We start from the raw sequence: 27,741 nt of genomic DNA, 5'->3' as shown, positions 1-27,741 counted from the left end.
GTACAAGAAGCAAAAAATAGCAAAGAACTAATTTATTTTCTTACACGATATGAAAAAAGATTACAGAGAGAGGGAGTAACAGGAGTGTCACAGTAGCTACTGCACATTATGACAGGATGACAGCAATCTGTCCGTGAAGTCCTGTGTTGTTACACTCAGCTGCGTGGAGCCGGGGTCGGTGGAGCGAGTCCCGCCGAGTTCCTCTTCTGGAAGATTTTAATCTCAAAATAAAAAAAAGTCCCTCTGGTGTCGTGCTCTGGGATTTCTTTCGAGGTTGGAACAGGAGGAACAACAGCCGGGCAAAGGTCCCGAGCTAATTCTACCGTGTAAATTTATTAACAGGGGGAAATTGCCATAAAACCGGTTTATATTTACTGCCTGTATTTACAATAAAGAGATAAAGGTACAGCTAGTGGGAATTTGAATCCCTTAGGTATTCAAACATATCTACGCCCCTGATATTAATTGCATGTTTACACGGCAACAAACGTCACCTGTGACAACTTTGAACATGGGTCAATGCTCTTTTTACCCAAACACTTACACATTGGTTTTCTTCCAGTAAGAAAAGGTTATGAATTCTAGGGCAAACCAAAAGGCAACAACATTTACTGTGCCAGCATCCTCCAGGCTGGGCACTGAGGTTCACCCTGCGCAGCCATAGTCGGCTGAATATTAAAAATGTGCCCGTAAGGTAGAGTATGAGGGTTTCCCGACAGCGTGAGTGTGATTCCAGCACCGCTTCAGAAGAATTTGACGCCCTTTCCGTCATCCAAGGTGATGATCTCAGCTTTGCCCTCTGTTTGTAAAGCCTGCAACGAGCGCTGGAGCATCCAGTCCTCAAGACCGTGAAACTCTGGAGGAACAAAGTCAGGCTCCGGTCAGAAGGTGGAATGAAAATAAACATCTGCTGTTTAGAACATTGACTGCGTATAAAGATGGACGACATGACAGCTCCCCGGAAGGTAAGCCAACAATGTTTATCGCCACCTGGTGGCTGGCTGCAGTATAGGTACAGGTTGATATTTGCCTTACTCAGCGATTAAAATTGTATACAAAATAAATCAAACTGAATAAATGTGTTCATGCAGATTGATTTTAGCATTTTAATGGATCCATACCTTCACCCTCGGTATCATCACCATTGGCCAACTCGTAAAGTGTAAACACAGAGTTGTTCATCCCATTTCTGGAAACCTGAAACATCACAATAAAGAAAAACATCAGAGTTACTTTAAACAAATGTCATGAATGAACCAAACCCAGCGGCCTGAGTCTGGTTCTCTGTCGGGTTCATTCAGGCAGACTTTTCACAACAGGTCCTGCTTTATTGAGACTCCTTTATGAACCAGGCCTCCTGTTACTACCTATGTAATGGAACAACATGTTTACATGCACTGTAGTAAACTGAGAATATGTTTACACGCAGCAGGTCAGTGAGTTTTTTTTCCTTAAACCGCATTTCAGAGGCCTTATTTTCATCTAAGCAGTGACACAATACACATTTACTCTATGTTCCATGTATTTATTCTGTAAAGAGCCTGAACCAGAGTCGTGTTTTAGTCTCTCAGGTCCTAAAATGTTGTGCATATTAGCAACTAAATATCTTAAGTGGCTTTGATAACATCATAAAATGGTTATACTGGACAACATGTTCTGGATCAACAACGTACACTCGCTTTAAAAAGGACACTTTGCACTCTCTTCATCTTTTACCAACTGGACAAATGAACAAAAATGCACAGTTTCACAGACGGAACACGATGTCTCCTGGTTCCATGACTCACCCACTGGTATATTAACTTGCCCCACTCCTCTGGTCGTCTCCACATGACCAAACACCGGGACTTGTTTTTGTCCAACCATTCCAGGTTACCTGAGGTCAGCCGCAACAATAACACAAGAAGACAATTCACTCTCAAGAAAGAATTTTCTGCATTGTGACAATGAGATTAGAATTATTTTTGGGCTCCAACTTAATGATCTGAACACATGATGCAAATGAGTCATTGTGACGAAAGGAAAAACATCTGGACAGAACAAAATGTACCTTTTTTCCTCAGCTCCTCGAACACAACTTGAATTGCTTCCATTGACAGTTTTCCTGGACTTCAGTTAAGGGAATATAAAACAAAGACTTGACTCTCGTGTACTCAACTCACTGAACAGATGAAAACCCTTATAACACTTGTAAAACTTCAGAGGCTAATTATTTTATATAATCATCAGACATGACCACCTGTACTGTAATGTGCTGCAACCTTAATATCCTCTGAGTGAAGTTTAATTATAAATCCAGCTAAAAGAGGCAGCCTATAAACCTTTGACTCATAGTCAAAATTAAACAATGGAGCTAAACTTGATGAGTGAAAACTGGTGCATCAGGATTTACACGGTGACGGGTTAGGATACGTTCTATCTTCTTGTTGTTGAACACGGGGGTTTCCTGAGCCTCCATGATGTCCAGGGTGTAGAGCTTGTGATGCCGGCAGTACGACAGAGCCAGGGAGCACCATGCTGCCAGCTGTTTCTGTCTCGTGTCCACATTGGGCTGTAGCCTGTCCGCAGAGAGATGAGCAGAAGATATAAAGCTTGTTTTTCAGTGAGCCAGAAAAGATTCAATACAGCTGTAGATCTAGTTTCCGTATCCTCTTTGTTAAATGAGATAATCAGTCATTCAGGAGAAAAGGGGCCAAAGGAGTTAGCACAGTCATCACATACTATCAGTGAGGTTTGAGTGTCACTCTTGTTACGAATGGATCTTGAACACTTATCAGAATAAGACTTATCAACAGGTTGCAGAGTCATAATTATTTTAAATAGTCACCAGTGTACAGCACAAAACACACAGTTACTACTTGAAGCAAAAGATTGTGTCCCCTTGTGTTTTCTTGTTATGTCAGTGTTAGATTTGTTGACAGGAATTTCAGCACTGAGGTCTGTAGAGGTGATGTCACAACCAGCTCATTGAATACAACTCACTCAACCCTTTGGAGTATAAGAGCTCAACACATTAAATTACATTCTAGTCTCTTTGTAATAATCAGTTGGCAGATTATTAGGTACAACTAGTTTAAATAATACATCAGTCCTGCAACAAGACAAGTTTGTGTTGAAGCTGTTTCAGAGAAGCGTAGATTCAACTGTATGTTACTTAATTGATGGATGTCGTTTGTTGTGCTGTTTAAGTGTTAAGCTTTAAACCGAGAGGTATTTCTGTTATATAGTCCACCTTTAGAGATAGAAATGGAAAATAATTATTTTCTCTGTTAGACGCGACATAATTTGCCAAATACTGTCCGTTGTGGGAGAGGGATCCTGACATGTCTCTCTCTCTGAGGTTTCTTCCCCTGTTAATAGGGTTCTTTGGTAGTTTTACTCTTGTTGAGGGTTAAGAACAGAGGATATTTAGTTTAATATACCTCACTCCTTCAACCTGTAAACTGCTGCTAGCCCTTCATTTAAATTTAAATTGTTGTACTATGTTATATGTTACTATGTTATGTTATTTTTTTTTATCTTGTATTGCCCGTCTACTGTGTAGATGTTGCCTGCCAGGTGATAAGAACTTCACAGTTCTGAAGACGCCCAGCCATTTGGTGCATGTGACAGTAACCTTTGATTTGATTTGATGTTGCACCTTGTTAAACCCTCTGAGACAAATTGTGAATAAGGGCTTTACAAAGATGTGTTTAGATGTGTTTAACATCTGTTGGTCAGTGTACATAACAAACTGAGCATAGTTAGACAATCTGCACAGATGTAAACACCTGTATCCATGTCAGCTGATCATACACAGTTTTGTAAACATGGACTTCTGATGTCTCTCTCTTGTTTTGTATTGGTTTCCTCCCTTTGCTGTGCTCGGTGGTGTTATGATCACGTATGAGTCACATTAAATAAAACCCTCTGAAGTGTCTAAATGCGGCTGCAGCTCCACAACATGTCACAGAGTCGCGTAAGTGTCTGTTCCTGGACGTGTTGTTGTGGCTGACAGCTCAGCTGTGACACGGAGCTAACAGCTAGCCACAGCTAAAGATCGCTCCTAACACGACCCTTGAGTTAAATGTTGATTTGGATGTTTGCACGATGACCTGCAGAAATCACGAGCTCAACGAAACTGACAGAAGCTGCGGGATAAACGTTTCTTTTTTTGAAATCCTCCCGAGTGAGTAAATCCACTTCCCTAGCCGCTTAGCCAGTTAGCCGGCTAACGTGATGCTAGCTCGTAAATCCACACATTTCGACTCTCTAACGTAGAAACAGCACAAGATAACAACCGACATTGTTCGTGGGATCAAAACGAGATTCGGGGGAAAAAGCGAACTCACGTGAAAAACGGTGGGAAATTGTACTGCCAGGGCCACTCGAAGCTCATCGTGCCACCGCTGACAGCTTCCGGAAACACGTCCCCCTCTCAAATGGCTCCGGACAAAACAACGACACAGGTTCACTGAAGGAATTAAAGAAAACGTAGAATATAGACTAAAGATAAATACAAATATGTTTATACTTTTATTTATTATAAGACTCTGTTTTGAACATAAATAAAACTGTAGAGACATTAAATAAATATTCTGTCTCACTACACATGAGAATTTAAGACTTTAAAAAAGAGATAAACACAAATAAAACTATTTAGACACACAGTAATAATCACAGGTGGAATGAGACTTATTAAAGTACTGTACCTTCTGAGGAACTTACTTCCATTGTTACAGTAGTAACCATTTCCGGTTCAGTATATTTTTCAGTCCAGTTGCATTAAATATTAAGATTTTACTTATAAAACAAGTGGTCAACGTACATAATATTACAGATTGCTATTGAAATTCCGAAAACTTGCCTTTGACTAATTTAATATAGATATTTTGAGATTAATTACACATAAGAGCATCAGTTAAAGGTTCAGTGTGAATGATTTGGTGCCATATAGCGGTGGAGCTGCATGTTGCAGCTGAACACCCCTCACCTGACTCCCCCCTTTAAAAGATGAGAGAGAACATGTAGTGGCCTTCAGTTGACATAAAAACTCGAAAGGCTTAGTTTGTCCAGTTTGGGCTACTGTACAAAAAACATGGCGGCCTCCGTAGAGAAATATATAGGCTCATTCTAGGGTCCAGAAAACAACAACTTGTACAATTTAGATGAAACTCAGTAGTGAAAACATCACTAGGATTGTTTTATATTCAATTTCTGCCAATAGATCCCTTATACCTGAATCCTACACCCTGGATCTGAAGGATATTAAATATGTCTGCCTGCACTGTGAATCACTTTATGTCTGTTAATGACAAAATCTCTGTTGAATGAAAATGTACTTTTCAACAAGAATAAACACACAACTTAGTTTTATTTTTTTTACAAAGTTACTTTATTATTCAATAGCTTGTGCATTTCCAACACCTCTCAGCATAAACATACTTTCTATTTCTATTTACAAGACATAAATCTCTGCTAATATCCGGTTTACCTTTTCATGGTCAGATTGACTTTACCACCGACTGTCAAAAATATGTCTTACTTATTTATATTTCTATGTTATTGTACAGTTTCTTCAAGTACAGCAAGATCCAAGAAACGTATTTTACAGTTCAGTGGAAGTATTCTATGTCACCATCTAGTTCACATTATTAATATTTCTTTTTTATACATTTCTATATTACAATAAAACATATTCATGGGTCAAAACAAAAACAAAAAAAATGCAGTATTGGATTATAATCTCAGTTATTGCAATATGTGATATACTTTAATATCAAATCCAAAACATTATTTAAAAGTCATTAAACTAGAATAAAGATGAAAGCAATCAGTGACAGTTCCTTACAGAGAGATTTGATGCATCTGTCCAGCTGTGACTTGGTTCCTATTTCAGCTGCGAATTAGAAAAATAAAACAAACTAACCAAAAAAAACAAAAATAAACAGATTAAAATCTCCAGAACGTGACTTGTGACACAGTTCTTCTTCCACCCAACAGAGAGGCTCAATAATCTGAGATGGGAAACTGAACCACACTGACACCTGTGCAGGTCAATTTCCTCCAATACTGCCAAACGTAGTTCTAACTGTGTGAGCCTCCTATGGAGTAAATCTGGTTACACATGCTTCATATATTCTCAGCAAAGACTATTTGAAAGTCCCTTTACTAGTTTTTACAGTGTTATCTTCATAATCTGATCAGAGAAAGCTTCAGGAGCCCTTTCACTTATGTTAAAAGATGAGTTTTGTCTTCAGGTGTCGCACCGAAGCCGTTTACGTGCACTTCAAACCACGTGAGCACATTTAGACATTTGCCCCCGTACTGCACCAGGGGCGTGTGACTGCCCTAGCTGGAGTGGAAGATACGCTCGTACTCGTTCAGAACGAACTCCACGATCTGGTTCTGATACACCATGTGTAACGCGATGTTGGACCCCTCCATCTCGGGCCGGAGCAGCGTCGGACCGAACACGATGGCGACGTTCTGCACAGACATGCGATTCTCCTCCCAGAACTGAATGACCCTGTGAAAAGACATTTAATCAACATCAATCTCTCTCTGTGGAAGTTCTCAAACTATTGTCATGAAACACACACAGATCAGAAGAGAAGATAATAAAGTTTACCTGCGTAAATGACCAAAAAGCATCTCCATGGTGTCGTGGTTTGGAAGGGGAAGGGATTTGACCAGATCACGCATGCAAGACACTTTCTGGTTATGATCAGGAATTCCTAAAAAAAAACAGGATCAATCAGTTATTAATTCATATAATCGTTTCGAATTAGCCAGACAAGAGCCCTTTTAGATTTAAGATTGTTAAAATGTGCTTACTGATGGCGCTGATGAAGTTTTCAAAGTGGCTGAAGGGGAAAAGCGGCTCGGGAAGCTCTCGGAAAAACAACTTGAGCGCTCCGGTGATGACGTGAACGTCCTCCCACTGTCCGTCCTCCAGGTCCAGCTCCTCTGTTGGGACAAAAAACAGGTGCAGGGACCATTACCACACAACAGAGGGCGCTGTTGTCCATTGTGAGATATGTCCACTTTCCTTGCATGCACAACCATTAGGTGGCTTATCCAGTTTAATGCACAGGAAGTTGTAAAATGGTTGTTTACCGTGATCCGCCTTGAAGCGCAGTTTCTGGATGACAGCGAGGTTTCCACTCACTCTGTAGAGTCCGTCTATTTCTAATCCTGTGAATGAAAAACACGTCAGTTCCTCAACTGTTTTAACTGCAAACAGTAAAAACACTTCAGTGGAATCCTGACTTTAAAACAAACTCTCATTTCTCACCTCTCTTCTCTACTGCTTTGATACACCTCTCCACAAAACCGGGGACCGTGGTTCTCTCCTGTGCACAGAGTGTGGATAGGTGGCAGCCAAACACATTGTCTGAAAGGAATAATAACACAATCACAATTATCTTTATGATTATTATTATTACTATAAGTAGTAGTAGTCGTCCTAGTGGTTGTAGATTACTACAACCACTAGGACGACTACTACTAGTTGTACTTCTAGAGCTCATAATACTATCTTTATTATCATCCAATTGACGATATTCATTATCCTTATCAATATATAAGATCACACAGAATTAATAGATGATCAGTTTGTGAAAATGTTGCATAGTTAAAGTAAAAAGTAAAAAATATAAAAGCAAATATTATATATTCAGTATGAAATGAATAACAATGAGTATAAGAGCCAAACAATTATCAGAATATGAAAAAGTGGAAATTTAACTTAAGAAACATTATTGCGGTCTATTGGTTCCATTCTCAGTTTAGCACATTGTTTTATTACTGTTTTTATTATCCCAGTTTTGTTTGCTCTGATTAAATTGACTTCCTGAAAACTGCAGTAACTCTGGGGGTTCATTTTCTCTTTGCACCTGTTTCCACGGGTTTCTATTGGAATATAAAAGCCCCACAGAGAACCACAGTACCTCGGATGTATCCCTTCTCCTTGACAGATTGCAGCGTGGGACGTTTCAAGAGGAACTTCATCAGCTTGGTTCGAACCCTCTTCTGGTCGTTCTCTCCTGCAGAGCTGGATGAGTGCGTGACACCCGGCTTCGAGGCTGAAGACAGAAATATGACACATTAAAACTGGTTGTAGCTGTGGCTATAAATATCTATAACTAATGTAGTGGATCTAATTAGGTCAAAAAACGATTACGTCAATCATTCCACATTTAAAATCAGACAAAGTTTGTTCCCACAGTGAAGAAGTTCATCTTACGTCTCCGCTTGTCCAAGGCAGCGCTGCTCGACTTGTCCTCTCGCTCCGCGATCTTCTCGTATAAATTCTCGTCCTCCTCCTCTGAGTGATGGTCCTGGTACTCCTGATGAACACACACAAACAGAGAGATCTCTATTTAACAATCATCTCAATTAACAAACCTGACATGAACAGGATGTAATCCGGTGCTGCTGAACACAAACACACCAGAGACAGCTACAGACACACAGGCGCTTGCCTGAGGGTAACCTACAACCACACAGCTTATCAAACCTTTTAATTTGTATTCTGACTTGTTAACAGAACAGGAAGCGTTAACTATTAAATTACTGACAGAAATGTCTTGACTGGCTGCTTTCTTTTGTTCCCATTAAGACATTAGTCTGAATAAGACACACAGGAATATGAATGGAATATTGAATTAGCAACTAATGTAAACAATATAATCAAAATAATGTCTTATTCAGAATATTTCTGTCCTTGTAAACTTAGCCCCTGATCATTGACACTTATTGGAGATTTGAAGTACATACCAGTTGTCGTATGGTGTCCACTAAGACTTTGTGCCAGTCGCTGATGATGCTTTCTGTGTCGTACTGTATCAGGAACTCCACACCGTTCTTTCCTTTTAGCTAAAACAGATAAAATCACATATTAAATGGACAGTTTATCACGTGTTTCGTATCTTAAGGCTCTGAATACTAAAACACCAGCCTCTGACTGAAGGGAACCAATGTGAACACACTGCTTTATATTATATATAAGATTAGTACTGCTGGGTTTACTTTGTTTAGTTATAATTTCTGTATGTTTTATTTACATTATTATCAATATCATTTTTGTAGCCAAGCTAGTTTCATAGCTCTGTGGTGATTCCACAGCTTCTCATTTATGACCAAAGATAATTTTAATTAATGTCTCTTCATTTTGCCAAAGCAGCATTTTGTGTTGTATTGTTGCTTCACAGAAACACTACAGCACATTAGATGTGGTTGGTAAACACTTACTTTTCATGTTTTTATTTACTAATGAGTATTCAATAACACATATTAAATAATATAATTTATTTTAGAAATGTATTTTCACTGTCTTTAAGAACAATGATGATTGGCCTTGTTATTCAAAGTAGGATCTAGTTAATATCTTGGAGAACATTCAATAACGATGCTAAAAATAGACGTGTGTTAATTCCCCTCGATAAAAAACACACAATCAAATGCCGCACATTGCATAATGGTCCAAGTCAATAAACGAACACACCTCTAAAACATTCTTTTTGCTGGACTTGTCCTTGGAGGCCCAGCCAATCGTGGCTCCTCGCAGGTCCACCGTGACCTCCGGGACAATCTGATTGGTCTTGCTCTGCACGGAGGGAAAGAACACAGCTGCTCACCAGAAACTGACGGCACCGCATTCCAAGAAACAAGCAAAACAAAAGCCAGGACCGTCAGCTGATGACCCGAGGGTTGTCTGCTCCGTCACTCCTCCCAGAGGTGCTACACACAACCTGCATCGTGCTGCCGCTTATCCTTTCATTTACTCCCCGAGTATGAAACATGATGTGTAAATAGAATGTATTGAAACTTCATAATAAAGCATCAGTGACTCATTCTTAAGGTAACACGAGCTGGAACATTCAGAGTCAGATGACTCTGAATGTGTTTGGTATAAATAAACATATCTTAATCTTATTCAGAGTTTCTTATTAATGCAGTCGAGCACTTTCTTCTCAGATGAGTGTTTATCGTACCGAGCCCCCCGTCACAGCAGACTTTGGGTCTTTGTGGAACGTCAGGACTCCTCCGTGGAGAACCGTCCATGTCTGGCCCCAGTTTTTCCTGAAAAGGGGAAAAAGACGTATTAGCAACTCAGGTCAAAGCCATGGTGAGTTCTTGGGGGGGCGATGACACATGACTCCGAACACAGTCAAACTCAAACACTGAAACGTGAGAACGTCATAATCTCACAAAGAGAGTTTTTTTCATTTACCTGACTTTCTTGCCGTTCTCAGACACTTTTGTTTTGTTGAGAATTCCGGCTTTTTCCAAGTTCTGCACCTGAGAATGTGAAATACAAACAACATTTAAAAAAACTTGCTGGATTATGCGTAATTATTCGGCTTACGCGTAAACACATATTACATGCTGATGCTGAATGAGGGACAAACAAAACTTCGGCAAATAAAGACATGCAGACAGATTGTGTTCAATGTCATTCTCATCCAGAGGGTGAGGAGCACATTTGGAGAATTATGATGAAAAACAAGTTGTAGCTTCATAACACAGAAACCAATGCAACATCCAGTCTGGTCAATTTATGTTTAAAGTATAAGGCTTTAAATATAAACCTAATGTTATTCCATATTATTATCGTCAACAAGTCCCATGATAACACCAAAGCTAACCATCTGTTTGTTTATGACTCGATACTTTCACATTTATTCATGTTTATAAGAAAACATTTAGTTTCCCTTCAATCTTTTTTGCTAAGTTTCACTTTTAGAACTTCAAACACAGCTGTCTACTGCAGTTTTCACATGAATTCAAACAGGTGTATCTACATATATATTTAATAAAACTATATTCGCATCTACAGGTTTTCTTTAAACAGGAGGTTAAAATAAAGTATTAACCTAGGCAGAAATACTTAGCACTGCAAGCCTCAGCTCACAGATGCTCTCACTTTCAGAAAGTACAATTCCCACGAGCAGGTGCTTATTTGCGGTTAAAAATTTCCCCCAGAATTTAAATTAGAAGCTGGTCCCTGTGATGAAACGTTCCTGCAAAGGTTCCTACTTCCTGGTTAAAGTTCCCCTGGTTGAAACGCAGCTTCAGTGAATTTACATCAATAATTGCTTCCTACAGCAGGACACAGTGAGCGGGGCGACTCAAAATAAACTAGTGTATGAAAACTGTAGGGATCCGCCTGTGACTGGATATGGAGTTAAGAATTAAAAACTCATAAAAGACAAGCTTGCCCTGTTCTTTAAGTCACAAGGGGGAAAACTCTTTCTTCTGCATTCAGACATGGATCTGAAACTACGGCTGTGATGGTTTGCATTGACAAATCAACTGAGCATTCTCCAATGTTGGTGTATTTTTAGAATAAAATTCCCTAATTTAAATATTTTCCATCCACTGCTGCTCAGCAAGAAAAACACGGAAGGGACTTTCAAAACAAAAAGGACAAACAGCACAATCCCAGCAGGGGACGTTCATCATTACATGGACGACACGGTGGTTTACATGTGATTTGACTCAGGGAATGAGACACGAGTACAACAAATGCTGCCTGTGGTGATGTACAGTCGCCTTTTGCCTCGTCATAGATAGACAGTGTTATCTATGGATCAGACTCAGGAGAACACTAACCACCCACGTTATAGCGCAGCCACCTGGAGGTCAGATAATAAGGGCTTCTCCAGGGTCTAAACCCAAAAGCCTTAAGAGGAGAGATACACACAACACCGTTATTTTTCCATCTGGTTCATCTAGAGCAGAATGAGTGTCAGCGGACTGGGTCAGACTGGTGGGACACGGGGGGGGGGGGGCACTCACGTTATGCTGCGTCTCTGGAGAGTTCCCTGTGCTGGAGCTGTCGCTGCTGTAGTCGGACGTGTTCCTCCTGTGAGTCGGCACGAATCTCTGTACGAGCGAGAGAGAGAGAGAGAGAGAGAGAGAGAGAGAGAGAGCAGGGAGAGTGAGAGAGAGAGAGAGAGAGGGATTTATACAGAAAATCAGACCAGAACATTGAAAACGACTCAGCGATGATAAGAGAGAGGTGTTAAAAGATATTCCAATATCAACTCATAGGATTTATGTTCCTTTGAGGGAAAGTAGCTGAAGATGTCAAAGAAAACATCAAAAATTTGTTATGTAGACCTTTTTCCATGTATAATTAAATATATATTTTATTCCATGTATTGTTTTCAGCGTCCGAATGAAGATAAAAATGTATATTTTGTACACTACGCAAATATTTTGTCTGCGATTGTCATTCATAGTTTGTACGACGTGACAGCTCCCAAAAAGTGAAGCCAAGTCGTTTCATCGCCCCCTTGTGGCTTGCTGCGGTGTACGTACAAAAAAAAACATGCCTCCTCCATGTAAGTGGATGGAACATGGGTCAACTAAAAAGAGTCAAACCACACATCGAAGTACTTTTCTTTGTTAATTTTTTTTTTGCACTGGGAGGAAATGGAGACGTTAGGTGTGATAAAGCTCCGACCACAACCACATCCAGTTAAACGGCCAACTGAGGCAGACCTAATAGCGCGGCATCATTAACCCTCCTCACTAACGCCCTTGTGGCTGAATGGGAACGAGTCCCTGCAGCCAAGCTCTGGTGGAAAAACGCTCCCCGAAGAGTCGAGCCTGCCGCTGAATTCAAGATTAAAGACACAGCTACAAACAATATGAAGGGATCGGAATATATTTCTTTTTAAAGCTGCGGAGGGAGATAAACAGCAGCCGTGACCTTAAATTCTACCACTGCTGTGTCCTTGTGTGAGTCGAACCCCCTGGCTGTCACTGGTGTGTTGCTAACATAGGAAAAAGCCCTTGTTTGTATCCAGCTGCTCTCAGGTGTGTGTGTACACATGCAGCCCCCCCCCCCCACACACACACACACACACACTCTGCCCTGGAGCTCGTACTGTCAATAGGAGCAGACCACAGTGGATTTGACTTGCTAAATAAGGGTTAAAAACCTCGGAGCATCGCTGGATCAACAGAGACTCTCCCTCAGTACTTAATGCGTAAGCTGGCTGACACACCCTGGAAGTGTGATGCTGCGTGTGCAGGTACATGCAGGTTTGAGAGAGAGTGTGAGTGTGTGTGTTAATGTACCACTTCATCCTGAGGTGAGCTGAGCTGAGCAGGTCCCATGGTGTGTCTCCAGTTTTTAATGACCGACACGTTTTCCACCTCCACGCCGTTCTCCACCCGAGAGTGACCCGGAGCTACGGGGGCCTGGAGGGACCAAAACTCTGTTAGTTCAGTTCAAATACACACAATTCAAAACTTAAGACATATGACAATAAAAGTTTTAATTTAAACCAGACAAGGGTAAAGAAACAGGTATTTTTCCAGATAATATTCAGCTGTAAGTCTGTTTAAAATATAAATATATAAACAAACAAAACATTTTATTCAAACCAAATAATATCAATTCAAACTGTTTGATAAATGTATGTATACTTGCCAAGTTTCATATACTTTAAGTTTTTTATATTTTATTAAAATTCCCACTCTGACAGACATCTGTTGACGATCTTTACCTCAGGCAGGTTCCACTGAGACCTGGAGCCGTCTCTCAGGTAGTAGTAGGTCTGCCCTCGCTCGTCCACAGACTTGATCCACTGTTGCATAACATACGTTTCTTAGTTAGAAATGGTTCAGTTATGTTCACTGATGTTTTCAAAGAAAGAAAATTGAAGTATTTTACTGCCTAGACATGAAAATGACCACTATAACTCAGAACATAGAAATACTTGTTCAACATTTGTTAATATTTCAACGTCTTCCCCTTCGACAACCTATAGAAACTATTCATGTTATCCAGCACTGGGACAAACCTGATCTGGAGACAGGTCACTGGTGAACACCCAGGTCCCGTTGGATTCCACGTTGAGGTTCCAGCCACTCGGGGTGCTGCGGTCCAGGGTGGCCCTGGGGATGCTGGTCCGGCTCACGTGGCTGAGGGTGTACTCCTTAGGGAGGGTGGGAGGTCCCGTGGCCAGGAGCTCCTTGTAGACCTCTGTTTGTTCAGCAGCTGATGGGTAGTCCTCCGGGGGGTAGTCCTCCTCGGGCAGAGGGGGCTGCGGGACGCAAACACGACAATAATGATGATTAAACACACACACACCTCGAGGGAAAGCCAAAATCTATAGCAGCTCATTGGTTTTATGGTTTGTTTTTCTCTTGTGACACCATTCACACCTTTCTTGGAAGATGGTAAACTCAGTAGCAGTTGATCTTTTCGGTCTTGTAACGTGAGAAGTTCCACATTTTGAGATGAAGAACTTCACACCACTCTCGTATGATGTAATATGAACGATTGAACTCAACAGAACATCTAAAACTCACCAATTAACATGATTTTATTTTTTTATGAAATCAAATCTCTCGAGGGAACCTGAAAGCCAATTCCCTCAAATCTGATTGAATTATTTCTCTAATCACGCCTGGGGAGTCCTGACCTTCAGACTTCAACTGAAGAGACACAGACACACTGATCTTTGTCCCACTTCAGTTTTTGTATAGAATAATGTCGGCTGAATAATTTCCTTCTGTGGCCCTGATGCAGAGCTCAAGGACTTTTCCATGACATTGATATATAAGTCACAGTTTTTTCTTCATGGCCTCAAAGTAGCTCAAGCTCGAAACACGTCATCGAGGAGGAGAAAAGAGGTCAGAGGAGACAATGCGGGAAATCATTGGAATAATGAAATATTAGAATGTGCAGTGGAATATTTTTACATTTCTTGACAGCCCTTGAAATCCTAAAACACTCAGTCTCTTGAATTACTTCAAAATGAGGACAGATATTTCCATTCTTTTAAAGTAATACTGGGGACAATCTGCATGGGAGCTGTTCGCTATCCTGATGAAAATGAGTCCTGTCTGTGAAGTGGGTGCAGGAGATTTAATTTGATTAAAAGCAGACTGTATTTGCAGCTTTCCCCTGGGTGAAGCTAAAACAGGAGATGGAGAGAGGCTATGTGGAGCAGCCAGCCCGCCCTTACCGGCCCCTCCTCGTGAAACCTGTGCACGCTCATCGGCTCCATCAGCGGCGGGTACGGGCTCAGCAGCTCTGGAGGCTCCCAGGACGTCTCCCCGGACATGGCGTTGTAGAAGTAGGGGCGACCACTGGTCTCATCCACCAACCGCTCCCAGTCTGAGATCCACGCAGGGGGGGAGGAGGTGGACGGAGAGAGGGCAGGGGACTGAGGAGGCGTGGGGTAGTAAGGGTCCTCGGCAGGGAGATGCTCGGGGTCCGTGGGGGAGTCTAGAAAGGGATTGTCCCAGGTAGTTTGGCCCGTGGACGGGTGGTAGTAGTACTCCTGTCCACTCTCCTGGTCAACATGCACCTCCCACCCCTCTGGGTCAAGGTAGGAAGGGGAGTAGGACGAGGGAGCTGAGGGGGGGGACTCAGAGATGCTCTGGCGAAGCTGTGCTACGTTGACGTAGACGGCTGAGCGGAGGCTTTCATTCTCCACCTGTGGAAAGAAAAATGAAGATTTAGAAACTCAAATACATCCACAGCTGGTTCTAGAAAACAAGGAGTAGAGCCAGGGGTGAAGTGTCCCTTTCCTGTTAGTCCTTTTTTAACAATACCAACAATAAATATGACAATATGAGCACAAAAAACGGTTTCTCGCACATTAGAACAAACCTTGAAGAACTTGTCAACCCCGAATTCACGAGCTGTGTCTAAGTTTCTGAAGCAGCAGGCTTCAGCTCACTGCTCACACTACACCTCTTGATAAATCATCCTTCCGTGTCTCTCACTCCGGCTCAGGAAGTAGCCTACAGCTAAAAACAAATGCACAAACCACACAACCCCTGCAACCCCCACAACAATGGTCATTGCGTCATTCTCACCTCATTTCTCATGCACACACAAAACTTGAATTCTCTTTGTCAGGAAACAATGTCAAAGTTGGTCTGTACTGATGAGTCCTCCCAGATTAGCATGCGCTGATCAGAGGTCTGTTCTGCTAAGATGCAGACGATGAGCAACGATTTAACCAGCAAACCTCAGAAAACACAAGAAAGACTGTTTCAGTTTTTCAATCGTCTAGCACAAACTACGAATTAGGTTTCAGAAGCTTATAAACCTCCAGAGCTCCACATGCTTCGACTCGCTGGGCGATTAAACAACAATAATTACTGTAATATGATTTAGTCAATAGCAATACAACAAAAGTCCAATGTTTATTTATATATTTTTTTGCTGTTATGGACATTTTTAAACCTGATATAATTTCTGAACATGCAAATAAAGTCTGAAGATGACAACTAGTTTGTTTAAAGAGTGAGAGAGGGAACCAGAGTGTGACAAAAGGCCGACACTGTCCCCAGCAGCTCCCCTGGAACTGTGATGCAATGACTCAGCGTGATGGAGTCACAGTTACTCTTGAAATGACCCCGGGCCCAAACTAAAACAAAGCAAAACTCAGTCATCGTTCCGCTTTCGGGACTAAAAAGAATGAAACTCGTCATCTTTCGGCTCTTCCCCCCTTCAGAGTCCGGGGTACTACAGACCTGGAGACATGTGACGCCACAATGACTGGTCACGCAGCTATTAACCTGAGACTGTCTGTGCTGTCTGTGCTGCGTGTTCATCACTGTGATCAATGCACAGTGCGATAAGGAAGAAACAGGTCAGTAGTGGACTGTCACTAAAACACATTCAGTCTAGTTTTGTTAACCTAAGTGCAGCTTTTATGCATCTTAGTTCTACATTGTGCGACATTTGAAGCTACTTCTTACTTTGCAAATCATGTGACAAATTGTATAGTTGTCCTGCAGAAATCTGTTTTCACACACGCGAGTTAATTTAGCCAGTAACTGAGATCTGGAAGTTTTCTTTTCCTGCTTAACGAAGCAAAATCTGACCAAGTGATTTCTGAAGAAAAACCTTTGAGTCACGCTTCCCTAGAAAAAAGTCTAGACAAACCGCTCTTCCTTGTTCGTTAGTGACTCAGGCTTCTTTTCTGGAGCATTTTAGATCAATTAAACTGGTAGAAGACATTATTCTTGCAGATTTGTCACAATGTGTTATTTATTGAAATTTCTTCAATCGGCCTCATAGTTAACATCTCATGTGAATACAGGAATTGTACTAGTTATATAAGAAATTCAACATTGTTTGGTGCAGCTCTTTCCTTGAGTAAATGACCTGAATACTTTTTACTGGGTCGAGATGAAGATAAAAGTAGAATAAAACTTTTAAAAACCAAAGCGAGGAGATGAGAGCATTTCTTCATCATCAGCCGTGTGATGTTGATCTATTCATTGTTATCACTTTGTTTCATTATTGATCTCAATGCAACCTTGAGCTGATCAATATAGATAACCAGACAACTGACCCCGAAACAGATTGATTCCAAACGGCGCTACACAGAAACACAGAGAGGAAATGAAAGAGCGGCTTCATCGATCTCTGACCCAGCGACGCTGGAATGTCCCTGTCCTCTGGAACAAACCTTTAAAACCAACCACAGGCAATGAAAGGAAACTACTCTCACTGTATTCATGAACAAGCAGATTCATATCAATAAACACTGTGATACCGATAGGCATCACTTTCAAGGGAATATTACAACTAGTACTCGAGTAACTTTCAATTTTAGTCAGTCCAAGAGCAATGACTCAAACTGGTTGTAGTATTTGAGGAACCTTTTTATTGGTACTTTATTTGACTCCAATGCTTTTCAGGAGAACATTCTGTATCTTGTGTTGAACTACATTTATCTGACAGCTGAACTAACAAGTTATTTTTCAAAATTGTACATTAAAACATGATTAATATCCTGTAAGATTTGAGGTGAACCAAGTTTTCAGCCTTTTGGGCTTGTGATCCCTCAGATCCCTTAGATCCCTCACAGATCTGAGCATTATTGAGACTGTGTAAGGGGCCTGAACCCTTTGATTGAAACCAGGGACGTGCCATATATGGCTGTAGATTAAGTGTTTCTAACATGCTGATGCATCAGTAACAACCTAATACTGTGATTTAGAACAATAGTCAGTCACAAGGTTAATTTCTATCCAAGTGTACTTTCACTTTTGATTTGTTTGGTACATTTTCCCGATAATTGTGCTTAGTTATGGTTTTAAATGCAGAAGTTAGGCGTATAGTATTTCTAGAGTAATGTGGGAACTGAATATTAGTTTAGTTTCTCTGCAGTGAAAAGGTGAAAACCAACAGTTTTCTGCCCAAAAGCCTCAAAAACATAAAACACGGCTGGAATCAAAAGGACATTCGGTTTGTTCCTGGATGAAAAGCATTTCAAAAAGCTGGTTTGGCTCTAAAGACTCGCTCGTATCCACAGTTAGTGACTGACGCTCTCGCTGTCGACAAACAAATCAATCAAACTCAGACCTTAACCCCCAAAAAATATGGTTCTTTGATACTCAAACTAAAAAAAGGTAAAAGAACGGCGTCTGAGCGACTGAACAACAGCTGCCAGCGCTGTCGCTTCTCTAGGAACAAGTGCAGATGTGAATGTTTAGGCAACAGCAGGAAGCGAGATTGTCATCAACACATCAGAAAATACTCCGACCACAGAGAGTGACATTCTGTTCTGTAGAAACAAACGCCCTCTCGATCGCCACCTACCTGAGGACCCACCGGCAGGGTCAGGCCCTGCTTGGCCCGGTGACTCGACCAAACCCTGGAGTACATGTCCACCATGTTTATATGGTTCTACCGCAAAGGAGCCATTCGTCCAAAATGTGCAAAACAAGGAACTCAACCCGACTCGAGCCAGCGACCACGCTACACCAGCTTGTGATGGGAGAGAGACGCGAGGCACACCCTCAAACACACATCCTCCCCTGGCTGCAGCTGTGACAGTTGCAGTGCAGACAGAAAAAGAGAACTGCGTTACAATAGCAGCAGGAAGGGACTGAGTGTGTGAGGACTGGGTGAGGGGTGTGTGTCTGTGTGTGTGTGTGTGTGTGTGTGTGTGTGTGTGTGTCTACGCATGAGCTGCCTCACACAGGATGGAGGGCTAGAGGGTAACTGTCTGTGTGTGTGTGTGTGTGTGTGTGTGTGTGTGTGTGTGTGTGTGGACAGACACAATGAAAACAAGGCAGAGAGGAGGTCTAGATAAATGGAGCAACCGAAACTTCACAGGTCACATCAACCTACTTCCTGCCTGTGTGCCCATATGATCAAAAAGGAAATGGAAACACATCTTCTACACAGCGCCTGACTTTCAGTTTAAATAACAAAACAACAACAAACATGCTACAGAGCAGGGAAAGCTTTTTAAAATGTCTTTTCTCCTCGTGTGCAGCATCTTCTCTAACATGCACAGTGATCTTCTGGTAAGTCACTGTGCCAATGATTCTTGAACAAAGGGGGAAGCAATCATTTCTCAAGATGAAACGGGAGAGGTGCTTTTGAAAAATACGTCACGTTGGCCCTGAAACAGGAAGTTTAATTGTTCAATCAACACTTCCCTCAACAGGAGACACTATTAGCCCGTCTGCAGACAGCGGACGCAGCATCATGTGGCTGACCCCGTCTGGAGGGGCCGGTGGGTAACTGGGACAACTTATCACTTTCACAGCTAAAGAGGAAAATGGTTGAAAATGTAATTTCACGATCATGGTGACCATACTATCGCAATTATCAGTATCATCGCAGTTTTGTTATAATGTCATGACAGTGTTCAAACAGTCCTGATAAACAAACTAACATTTAAAGGAAGAAGTTTAAGTTAATTAGGAACCTTTGTAAAGTGAAAACTTCCTCTAATGCAGGATTGAATGACCAAAACCGGAAATAAGTATATTGAAATGTGCCAAGTTGTGCATATTGTTTTCCCTGGTACAAAACCAGCTGATTTGTATAAGTCATTCCAAAATATCACGATAATACTGAAGGCTTCTTGTTTCATTTCGAGTCTGTCCTGAAGTTCACATCATCTACAGTCGAGTTTCTCTCTGAGCGGAGGAGAAGCAGAGGAGAAGGGTTCACGTTACGTTAAGTGCAGACGTCAGGACAAAGTATCAGCGTTTGTTTGCAGACAGGAGAAGCTGGCAGCTGCTAATGGCCGGAGAACCAGCATCTCCCCTGTTGTCTCTGCCTCACGCTGCTGCTAGCAGGTTTTTACTGCACATAGCAAATCTAAGTTGTCTTGGAGACTTGCTATCTTTGTCTGATGGTGCACCATGATACCAGTAAACGTTTCATCAATCGAAACAGGTATGCTTGTCAATAACTTTGTATTTTCCAGTTTCAGGTTCTCTGCAGGAGTTAAATATGAAACGTTTAAACACCTTAAGACCAGTGACAAGCACAACTGATATGAAGAATATCTTTACTTTTACTATCATTCATTTCCATCACTGAAGAAAAGGAGAAGTAGCTGAGTACAGAATCAATTTCGAATCTATTGTTTATCACTCAAACTACATAGTTTTGCCTTAGACAATAAAGTGTAACGCTATAAATTCTGATTTGGTGATGTAGGTTCCACCACCAGCTCCATGTTGGTCTAGGTTGTAGTTTTATTACAGTATGACACAGTCTGTATCAACCTGATGGAGACCAAGCTAAATGTCCTGTAGACCTAGTTCACACTATTTCGATGCATTACAGTTTGTATAACAATGTACAAACCATTAACAGAAGACAGGAGGTAATTTGTTATTCAAATGAATCTTTGAAAAAAACCTTGACAATACTGATGTTTTCAAATCTTAGAGATATGCAGGTGAAGGTCAACGTCATATGTTACGGAAAAGTTTAGTGTGTGAGGAGAAACTGTATTTAGCTTCTTCCTCTAACTGTTAATTACAACTGCATTTAACCTTTTCAAACATGATCTGCAAAGAGAATCCTGCAGAGCGGAGCGGGCGCCTCTCTGGCCTCAGCAATGCATGAAGCAGCAATCCGCCTGATTACTTAACCACATTAGCACTCATCCAATCAGACAATGGAGCTCCAAATTGGGGCCCAAATCACGCCACAAAGCACACAGTCCGGCTATTGAATGGATGTGGCTCCGCCCCCTCTTACATCACACTCTCCGTGGCCCAGAATCCAGGATACCTCCACAAACACTCGATGCAGAATCCATCTGACTATCATGATCCTTATCTTCAGCGCTTCAGGCCAGGTCTGCACGAAACCACACTCTGAATCTGCAACTTTCTTCCCACTCTTATTTTGTAGGTGAGATGCTTTGTGTGTAGGAGGGGAACTCTTTAATCGTCTCGAAAGGAAACCAGCCTATCGAAATGGAAACCTCTCAGCTCTGAAAAGATTTGACACTTAAGTTTCAGGTGCAGACATCAACACAGAGCATGAAAACAATCTGCAGAACAGACTGTGCATGAGGAATCCACTTCCCTGTATCTGCTCTCACACTGTGTATACTCTGTTTACACTGATTTTATTCCATCTGTAGTTTTTATATTTTACTTATTACTTAACGGATGTCTATTTTTGAATTTCAATTTCCACATTGTGGGACTAATAAAGGATTATCTTATCTTATCTTATCTTATATGACACTTTGGGACTGCCCTTGTGGGAACCAGCTGCTCCGCACTGTGCTGACTGTAGGGTGATCTGATTGTTAGGATCACTATAATCAAGCGTCGCATGGAAACTCCACAAAAACATATAACGAATAGTAATGACTCAAAAGACATTCCTGCTCCTATGACTCATGCAGCTCTTCACAGACCAGCTGAGGATTTCTGCTTTCTCTCGCCTCGTGGCTCAGGATGACAGTGAGCGCTGCTTCACGGAGCTCAACCCAATAACCATATTGATAAGAAACGATTTCAAAAACTCAAACCTCTGCCTTGGGCCTAGTTTGACCTCTCATGACTGACCAATCAGGTTACAGAGCAAACTTTGTGAAAAATATGAAAACATTTAATGCAGGAAGATTTAAACTTGTCTTGCTACTACTATTCATTGTCCACAAATAAATGATTAATTTCCTCCCGGATCCAAATCCACATGAAAGTAAAGAGTTCTCCGGTTAACAACATGTCATGGCATATCCTCAAAATGATTAAATTGCAGGTAAATAGGTGTTAACTTCCCAGCTGCAGTCATGAAGTAACTGTAAAGGTCGTATATATGAGAAGTACAAACTGGGGCCGGGCTTGTTGAACCCCCCATCACAGTTACATCTTGTGTGAGAAGCTTTAGGAACATACAGTTCAAACCAGTGTGTCACTCAGTGGAGCACATACCTCCGCCAGGGCCCAGTGATAAATTCAATCAGCTGCACCGAGTTTCACACATTCACAGGTTCCCTAAATGTGTCTGATCATCAAGATCCATGAGTTTAACATGTCAGATCAAACTTTGCTAAAGAAAGTGACCCTCACACCGAATCCCTCCAAGTTTCATGAAAACAAACCAACAAATAAACAGCTGTTAGAACACAACCTCTTCGGTGGAGGCGAATAAACAAGACACTTGTAAAACGAACACTGAGACAAGATGTCCTGCCTCAACTGGTTAAATAAACACGACAACAACAGTGAGAGTTAAAGGGCCTGACCAGGAACAAGCAGGAAGCGGAGGCTCCGTGCACCTGTTCTCGACATACACATATACTGTCCGGTAGGCATGCACTCAGAGCACACACTCACACGACCTGTTGGAGCAGTTTGCTGGCATTCAATGTTTTGTTTTTTTCAGCTCCACAGAGCAGCAATAATTACCGCTCTGTCGTCGTGGAGCAGCTCAGGGTGGAAGCTGCCGTTCCTCCGGCTGAGCTCCGGAATGATTTCAAGACATGAAAGAGATCGAGTGTTCAGGTAGAAACGCAGAATCATAACCGTCAGGACTCGGATGTTCACAAGAGGACAAGAGGCAAAGTGTCTTAGTGCTGGCCAAAGATCAATGGGACGTTGGACCCGTCACATCAAATAAATTGACGACAAGTGATAAAACTAAATCAATATCCATCATGGGTTCTTCAAAAAAGAGCTGTGACACACTGGGGCCACACAACCGTTACGATAGAGACGACACAATAAGATAAACAACACAAAACAGACTCAAATATTCATGTATTTTTACCTTTATGTAAATTAAATCAAGGAAATCGTATTCGTCACAATAGGCTGTGACCTCTGACCTTAACCCTCAGCAACACTGAGGATAATCTGACAACAACCCTTAAATTGTACAGTTATATTAGAACAACCAGTGGATTATTAATCCCACCTGGACCTGTCATCCACTGATCTGCCCTCGGAGATTCACAGAGCAGCCGACACGACCCCTCGATATGACCCGACCCACATTAGGGCTAATTACATGTCCTGCACATTACATGTGAACTCATACGTCAGCTGTCATGGCAGGGAAGGGGGGCACTGTTGGCCCCACAGCAATGCATGCTGGGAGCCAGGCCAGAACCCCCACCACAAAGCCCTCTCCCTCCTCCTCCTCACATCACCATAGGGATGGCCCTCCATTGTGGAATAAGAATTACAGCACTTGAGAGGTCCTGGCACGTCTGAGGTCACAAACACACGTTTCAAGCCGCAAATGCAGAAACTCATGTGAGTGCAACTGATTATTCTAAGAACAAGCGAAGCAGCAAACTTGGAATTGCATAAATATGTCAAACACACACACACAATCAGCTGATACACACAACAGGAGAACAATCCAAAGTTCAGAAGTGGAAAGAAATCTGCTCCAACTCTCCCTGACGCATGGCTGACGCGCTCCCTCCTGCAACAGGTGCAAAGACACCGACTCTCTCCAGACTCACCGGAACCGGAGCTTCCTGTCGCGCGTGCTCAACAAACTACATCCAGCAGGACCAGGAGGCGACAGGAGGTGTTCTCATGTGGAGGGCTTCATGGTTCCCCTGCGCTGCGGTGGATCAGGACTCCCAGGATCGACACCGGTGTTTGGGGGGGGGGACCAGGTAGAGCCAGCTGGAAGGTTTGGGAGTGGCTGCCTCCCTGCTGGTTAACTCCTTCCTCTCCGCAGCCCCGAGCCGACACAACCTGTTCCTATAACCTGTTCTGACTGAGCTCCGCTTCCCTCTGAGCCTGACGATGAACCTGCGGCTCCTCCTTCACCAAGTTCAGCCTCAGCGCAGTTCAACCACGAGTTCGACCAGAACACCTCGAGCTGGCTGTTTGGAAAAACGAGTCCCCAGCAGCAGAAACTTTCACTTTTTCTACTGGTGTTGAAAACCAGCACCTCTCCTCCTCGCCCAGTGAGAGGACAGTGAGAGGGGGGGGGGGGGGGGGGGGGGGACAGGAGACCATTCATATGCTGATGAGCTGGCACAGATACTGTGAACCCGACCACTGAGGTATTTCACTGGGAAAAAGTTTCAGAATCAACATGAGATTCAACAGCCACAAGAGTCAGCTACTGTCTACATGTTATGAATTATGAGGATTAAAAACAATAATCAATTTAATGGAAATCTTATAAGTAAATCAAATGAATCACAAGAGGATTAAAGCCTTTTTATATAAGGGATATTTCAAAACCCTTATTATTTTTCAGGATTAAAAGGCTTAGAATATAAAATCTGAAATATAGATAAATATGTAGCAGGACGAATCCTTATGCCTATATTCCTTTGCTGACCAAATACCAAGAGCACAACCACTGAGGTGTTATTAAATGTGTGTTTGTACACACATGTGTGTTTGACTCCGGGTCAGGAAAGTGAAGCCAATGTGGAAGTCTCTGAAACCTGTATTCTCTCGAATGGCCAGCAGAGGGCGACTCCTCTAGTTGTTTCTAAAGCAGTCTATGGGGAAATGTTTCAAACAGCATTGCAGAAACCCAAGCTCTATCTTTTATATGAAGATTTTTAAAAGCTGGTTTAAGTAAATAGGGCTTTAAGCCTAAACATGATCTTAAGAGGGAGTTTTGTGTGTTGCAGATTGTTTTCTGCAGCTTTGTCTCAGGACTCTTTTGGGGCAACATGAAGCCAACTCTCTGTTACCTCCATGAATCAGCAGCGTGAGCTCCCGTTGCTTCTCTGCCCCGCAGGCTCGTCTTTCCAGGACAAAGACTCTGTTCTGCTCAGTGTGTTTTTTTTTTATTTAACAAACAGCCCATTTAACACCAGGGTTTCATCATCTCTCCAAAAACTCAAGTGCATGTACTCAAGTACTGAGCTTAAGTACCACGAGGAGGTACTATGAGTACTACTTTTGGGCATAAAACCTGTAATTAGTGTCTCAATAGACATCTTATAAAGGATTCAACTAAATAAACACAGTAATCAATGTATTCAGGAACTTAAACATGTTAAAATCAGCATTGTAACACTGTAAAACTTAGACTCAGGTGTTTACAGGTGTATGTATACTACAATCAGCTGTGATATCTTAACTACAAACAAGTAATCCCCAAGTGACCATGTGACCATATACTACAACGATAGCTTGGATATCATATAAAATACTTGTGAATGAATTCTATGTCTATTTAGTGTTTGTAACTTAGTTAAATCACATTGAATGGTCTTTTCTGATGACCAGTATCAGGAAGCCTGAATGATGACAGCTTGTTTAAATGCGTGTATTATAGCACTCAAAATAATAGACCTCTACAGTGTTATGTTATAAAACAGCGCCCTCTGTTGGCTGTAACATCACAAGGACACATTTCAACCTATGAATGAAAACAGTGACAGAGTGGTGAGTGATGATGAATGAAATCCTCACCTGCTCAGTGAGAGGCGCCTCCGGGGCACTGGGACTCAGACTCTGCTGCTCTGAGGCCGAAAGGTCACTGGAAACCAGAGGATCAGAGGGTGAGTCCAGCTCTGGGAACAGCTCTGGGTACAGCTCTGGTATGGTGTTGTATATGTTTGAAGGAGGGGGTGAAGGGAAGGAGACGTCCTCATTATCCTCAAACCACTTTTCATCCCTGTCCGCCAGCCGGGGGCTTGGTGGCTCTGGTGGCTCTGGGGACTCTGGTGGCTCTGGTATCTCTGGTGGCTCTGGTGGTTCTTCCTCAGCCTTTGGCAGAGGAGGAGGTTCTGGAAGCAGCTGCAGGCCGTCGGTTTGCAGAGGAGCTGAGGTTGATGAGAAGCTTCCTGCTGAGACCTCCTGTAGATTATCCGGTGTGGGTACAAAGCTGCCTGAGAGTCCTGGTAGACTGTCACAGAAACCAAACGTAGAGAAGCGGTACGTCTCTCTTGAAGCATCGTGAGCTGCGACACGAACAACTGGTGTTGCTTTGCACAGGGTCATATCTGGGGTCACACACTCCACCACGTACTGTGCAGGGACGAAGAAAGGGCTGGAGGTCGGATCCCTGCGGACGTGCCACCAGTGCTGGTTGGTCTTGGACACCAGGATGTAGCTTTCGTTAGGCTTGATGGACACCAGGCGGCCGTTCTTCGCCGTGTACTCAAACTCGTACTGCACCGACACAAGCCCCATGCTCCGGTGTGGCCTCAGAGTCAACGGGCAAACATCACAGAGCTGTGGGTAACTGAGGAAGATGGAGCGGGTTATAATTACAGATGTCAGGTAGTGTTATTATCTAAAGAGAAATATCACTACTGGATAAACCCCCACACCAAACAGCTGTTTGTTATGAAGTTGTGGGTCTTTTTTATCTTTGTGTTTTAATTTTCTGTCTTTTTGTTGTAGTTTAAGTGAATAACTGTTTATTTTCTGTCATTATGTTCTTGTTTTTTGTCTCCTTGTACTTTGTTGACATTGTGTGACTCTGTAGTCATTTAATATCTCCTTGTTGTAGTTGAGGTATTTTGTTCCTTTGAAGTAATTCATGTAACATTTTGTGTCTGTTTGTGTTCATTTAGTGTTTCTTTGTTTTAGTGTCAGATAACTTCTTGTTTTTTCTGTGTTTGTGTTCTCGTTGTATTGGGGTGTATCTCTTTGTAGCCATTAGGTGTCTCTTTGTTTACTTTGTATCTTTTCTTTCTTCTTGATGTTGTCGTTTTGTGTCTTTGCAGCCGGTGGATTGACTGTGGAACAATATGTGCCACAGCAGCAGTGTCAGTGTGGGTCTTTGTGGATGGGTGAGCACTCAGTAATCCATGTTTGTCTAACAGTGGATGCAGATGCAGATATGAACTTGATGATTTTTATATCTGTGTACAGGAATGTGACAGGAAGCTGCTTCCATTTGCTGCAGAGCAGCTTCAGCCTAAACTTACAGACCATTTGAGCAGCAGCCTGAAAACTGCTGCTCTGCCACAAAACAGGAAGTCTGCACCAACCTCAGCTCAGCGTCAGTCCCACATCACTTTGTAATCACAGTTTGCCTTATCGGGCTTTATTTCACCCATAAAGCTCTCAGCACATTTACAGTTATAAAGAACAAACACTACAATAAAACCTCAGGACGCTTCTGTTAGCAGCTGAGTGACATGCAAGAGACACCATTTTGTGTTTTTGTGGCAGCCATATTATTAAATCTTTATATTTGAATTTCATATTTGGGTCAACTGTCACATGTTTAAACTGTGTGTACATTGTCAAATTCATAGGAAATGCAAAATAAGATAAGATATGGAAAATAAAACATTAACCAACATGGGAGAAGTAACTGAGTTAAAGTTGAATTAACACAAAATATAATGTTTAAATTTGGCAACTCACAATCATATATATCTAAAGGTCAGTGTAACAACAAATAACTTCCTGTAATTCCCCCTCACATGTAATAATTCGTCTACTCGCCTTATTCCAAGATGTCCCGGTAACAGTTGTGTGTCTGCAGAGCAGGAGTCGCACAAGCTGCTGCTTCACTGTAAACGTTTCTGTTCGCCTGCTCCTCGC

General features: G+C 42.1%; 2 protein-coding genes across 2 annotated transcripts; both read right to left on the bottom strand.

The window, feature by feature from the left end:
- Positions 1 to 17: 17 nt before the first annotated feature.
- vps25 (vacuolar protein sorting 25 homolog) lies at positions 18 to 4,441 on the bottom strand. Its single transcript, XM_062413782.1, has 6 exons — positions 4,332 to 4,441; positions 2,413 to 2,558; positions 2,051 to 2,104; positions 1,788 to 1,876; positions 1,122 to 1,197; positions 18 to 856 (listed from the first exon to the last, which is right to left on the bottom strand). The coding sequence occupies exons 1-6, from the start codon at positions 4,376 to 4,378 to the stop codon at positions 744 to 746; spliced, it is 525 nt and encodes a 174-aa protein (XP_062269766.1). The 5' UTR covers positions 4,379 to 4,441; the 3' UTR covers positions 18 to 743.
- A 919-nt stretch (positions 4,442 to 5,360) lies between these two features.
- On the bottom strand, positions 5,361 to 27,703 carry arhgap27 (Rho GTPase activating protein 27). The gene is made up of 17 exons (XM_062414379.1): positions 25,651 to 27,703; positions 14,973 to 15,446; positions 13,803 to 14,045; positions 13,506 to 13,586; positions 13,075 to 13,197; positions 11,785 to 11,871; positions 10,217 to 10,284; positions 9,978 to 10,065; positions 9,488 to 9,589; positions 8,761 to 8,859; positions 8,228 to 8,330; positions 7,932 to 8,066; positions 7,277 to 7,375; positions 7,099 to 7,176; positions 6,817 to 6,948; positions 6,611 to 6,716; positions 5,361 to 6,508 (listed from the first exon to the last, which is right to left on the bottom strand). The coding sequence occupies exons 1-17, from the start codon at positions 26,371 to 26,373 to the stop codon at positions 6,331 to 6,333; spliced, it is 2,919 nt and encodes a 972-aa protein (XP_062270363.1). The 5' UTR covers positions 26,374 to 27,703; the 3' UTR covers positions 5,361 to 6,330.
- Between the last annotated feature and the right edge of the window lie 38 nt (positions 27,704 to 27,741).

The sequence above is a fragment of the Platichthys flesus genome, chromosome 20 (genome assembly GCF_949316205.1).
Source record: "Platichthys flesus chromosome 20, fPlaFle2.1, whole genome shotgun sequence".
Lineage (NCBI taxonomy): Eukaryota > Metazoa > Chordata > Actinopteri > Pleuronectiformes > Pleuronectidae > Platichthys > Platichthys flesus.
This window is presented reverse-complemented; position numbering and strand designations above follow the sequence as displayed.

Excerpts from the sequence above, each read along its gene's own strand:
- vps25 (XM_062413782.1), bottom strand. The coding sequence starts at position 4,378 with ATGAGCTTCGAGTGGCCCTGGCAGTACAATTTCCCACCGTTTTTCAC. Across the intron at positions 2,105-2,412 it reads CAACAACAAGAAGATAGAAC|GAAAACTGTCAATGGAAGCA; the intron begins GTATCCTAACCC and ends ACTGAAGTCCAG. Across the intron at positions 1,198-1,787 it reads GCAAGTTAATATACCAGTGG|GTTTCCAGAAATGGGATGAA; the intron begins GTGAGTCATGGA and ends GTGATGTTTCAG.
- arhgap27 (XM_062414379.1), bottom strand. The coding sequence starts at position 26,373 with ATGGGGCTTGTGTCGGTGCAGTACGAGTTTGAGTACACGGCGAAGAAC. Across the intron at positions 13,587-13,802 it reads GTGACCTGTCTCCAGATCAG|TGGATCAAGTCTGTGGACGA; the intron begins GTTTGTCCCAGT and ends GTTATGCAACAG. Across the intron at positions 13,198-13,505 it reads CTCAGTGGAACCTGCCTGAG|GCCCCCGTAGCTCCGGGTCA; the intron begins GTAAAGATCGTC and ends TGGTCCCTCCAG.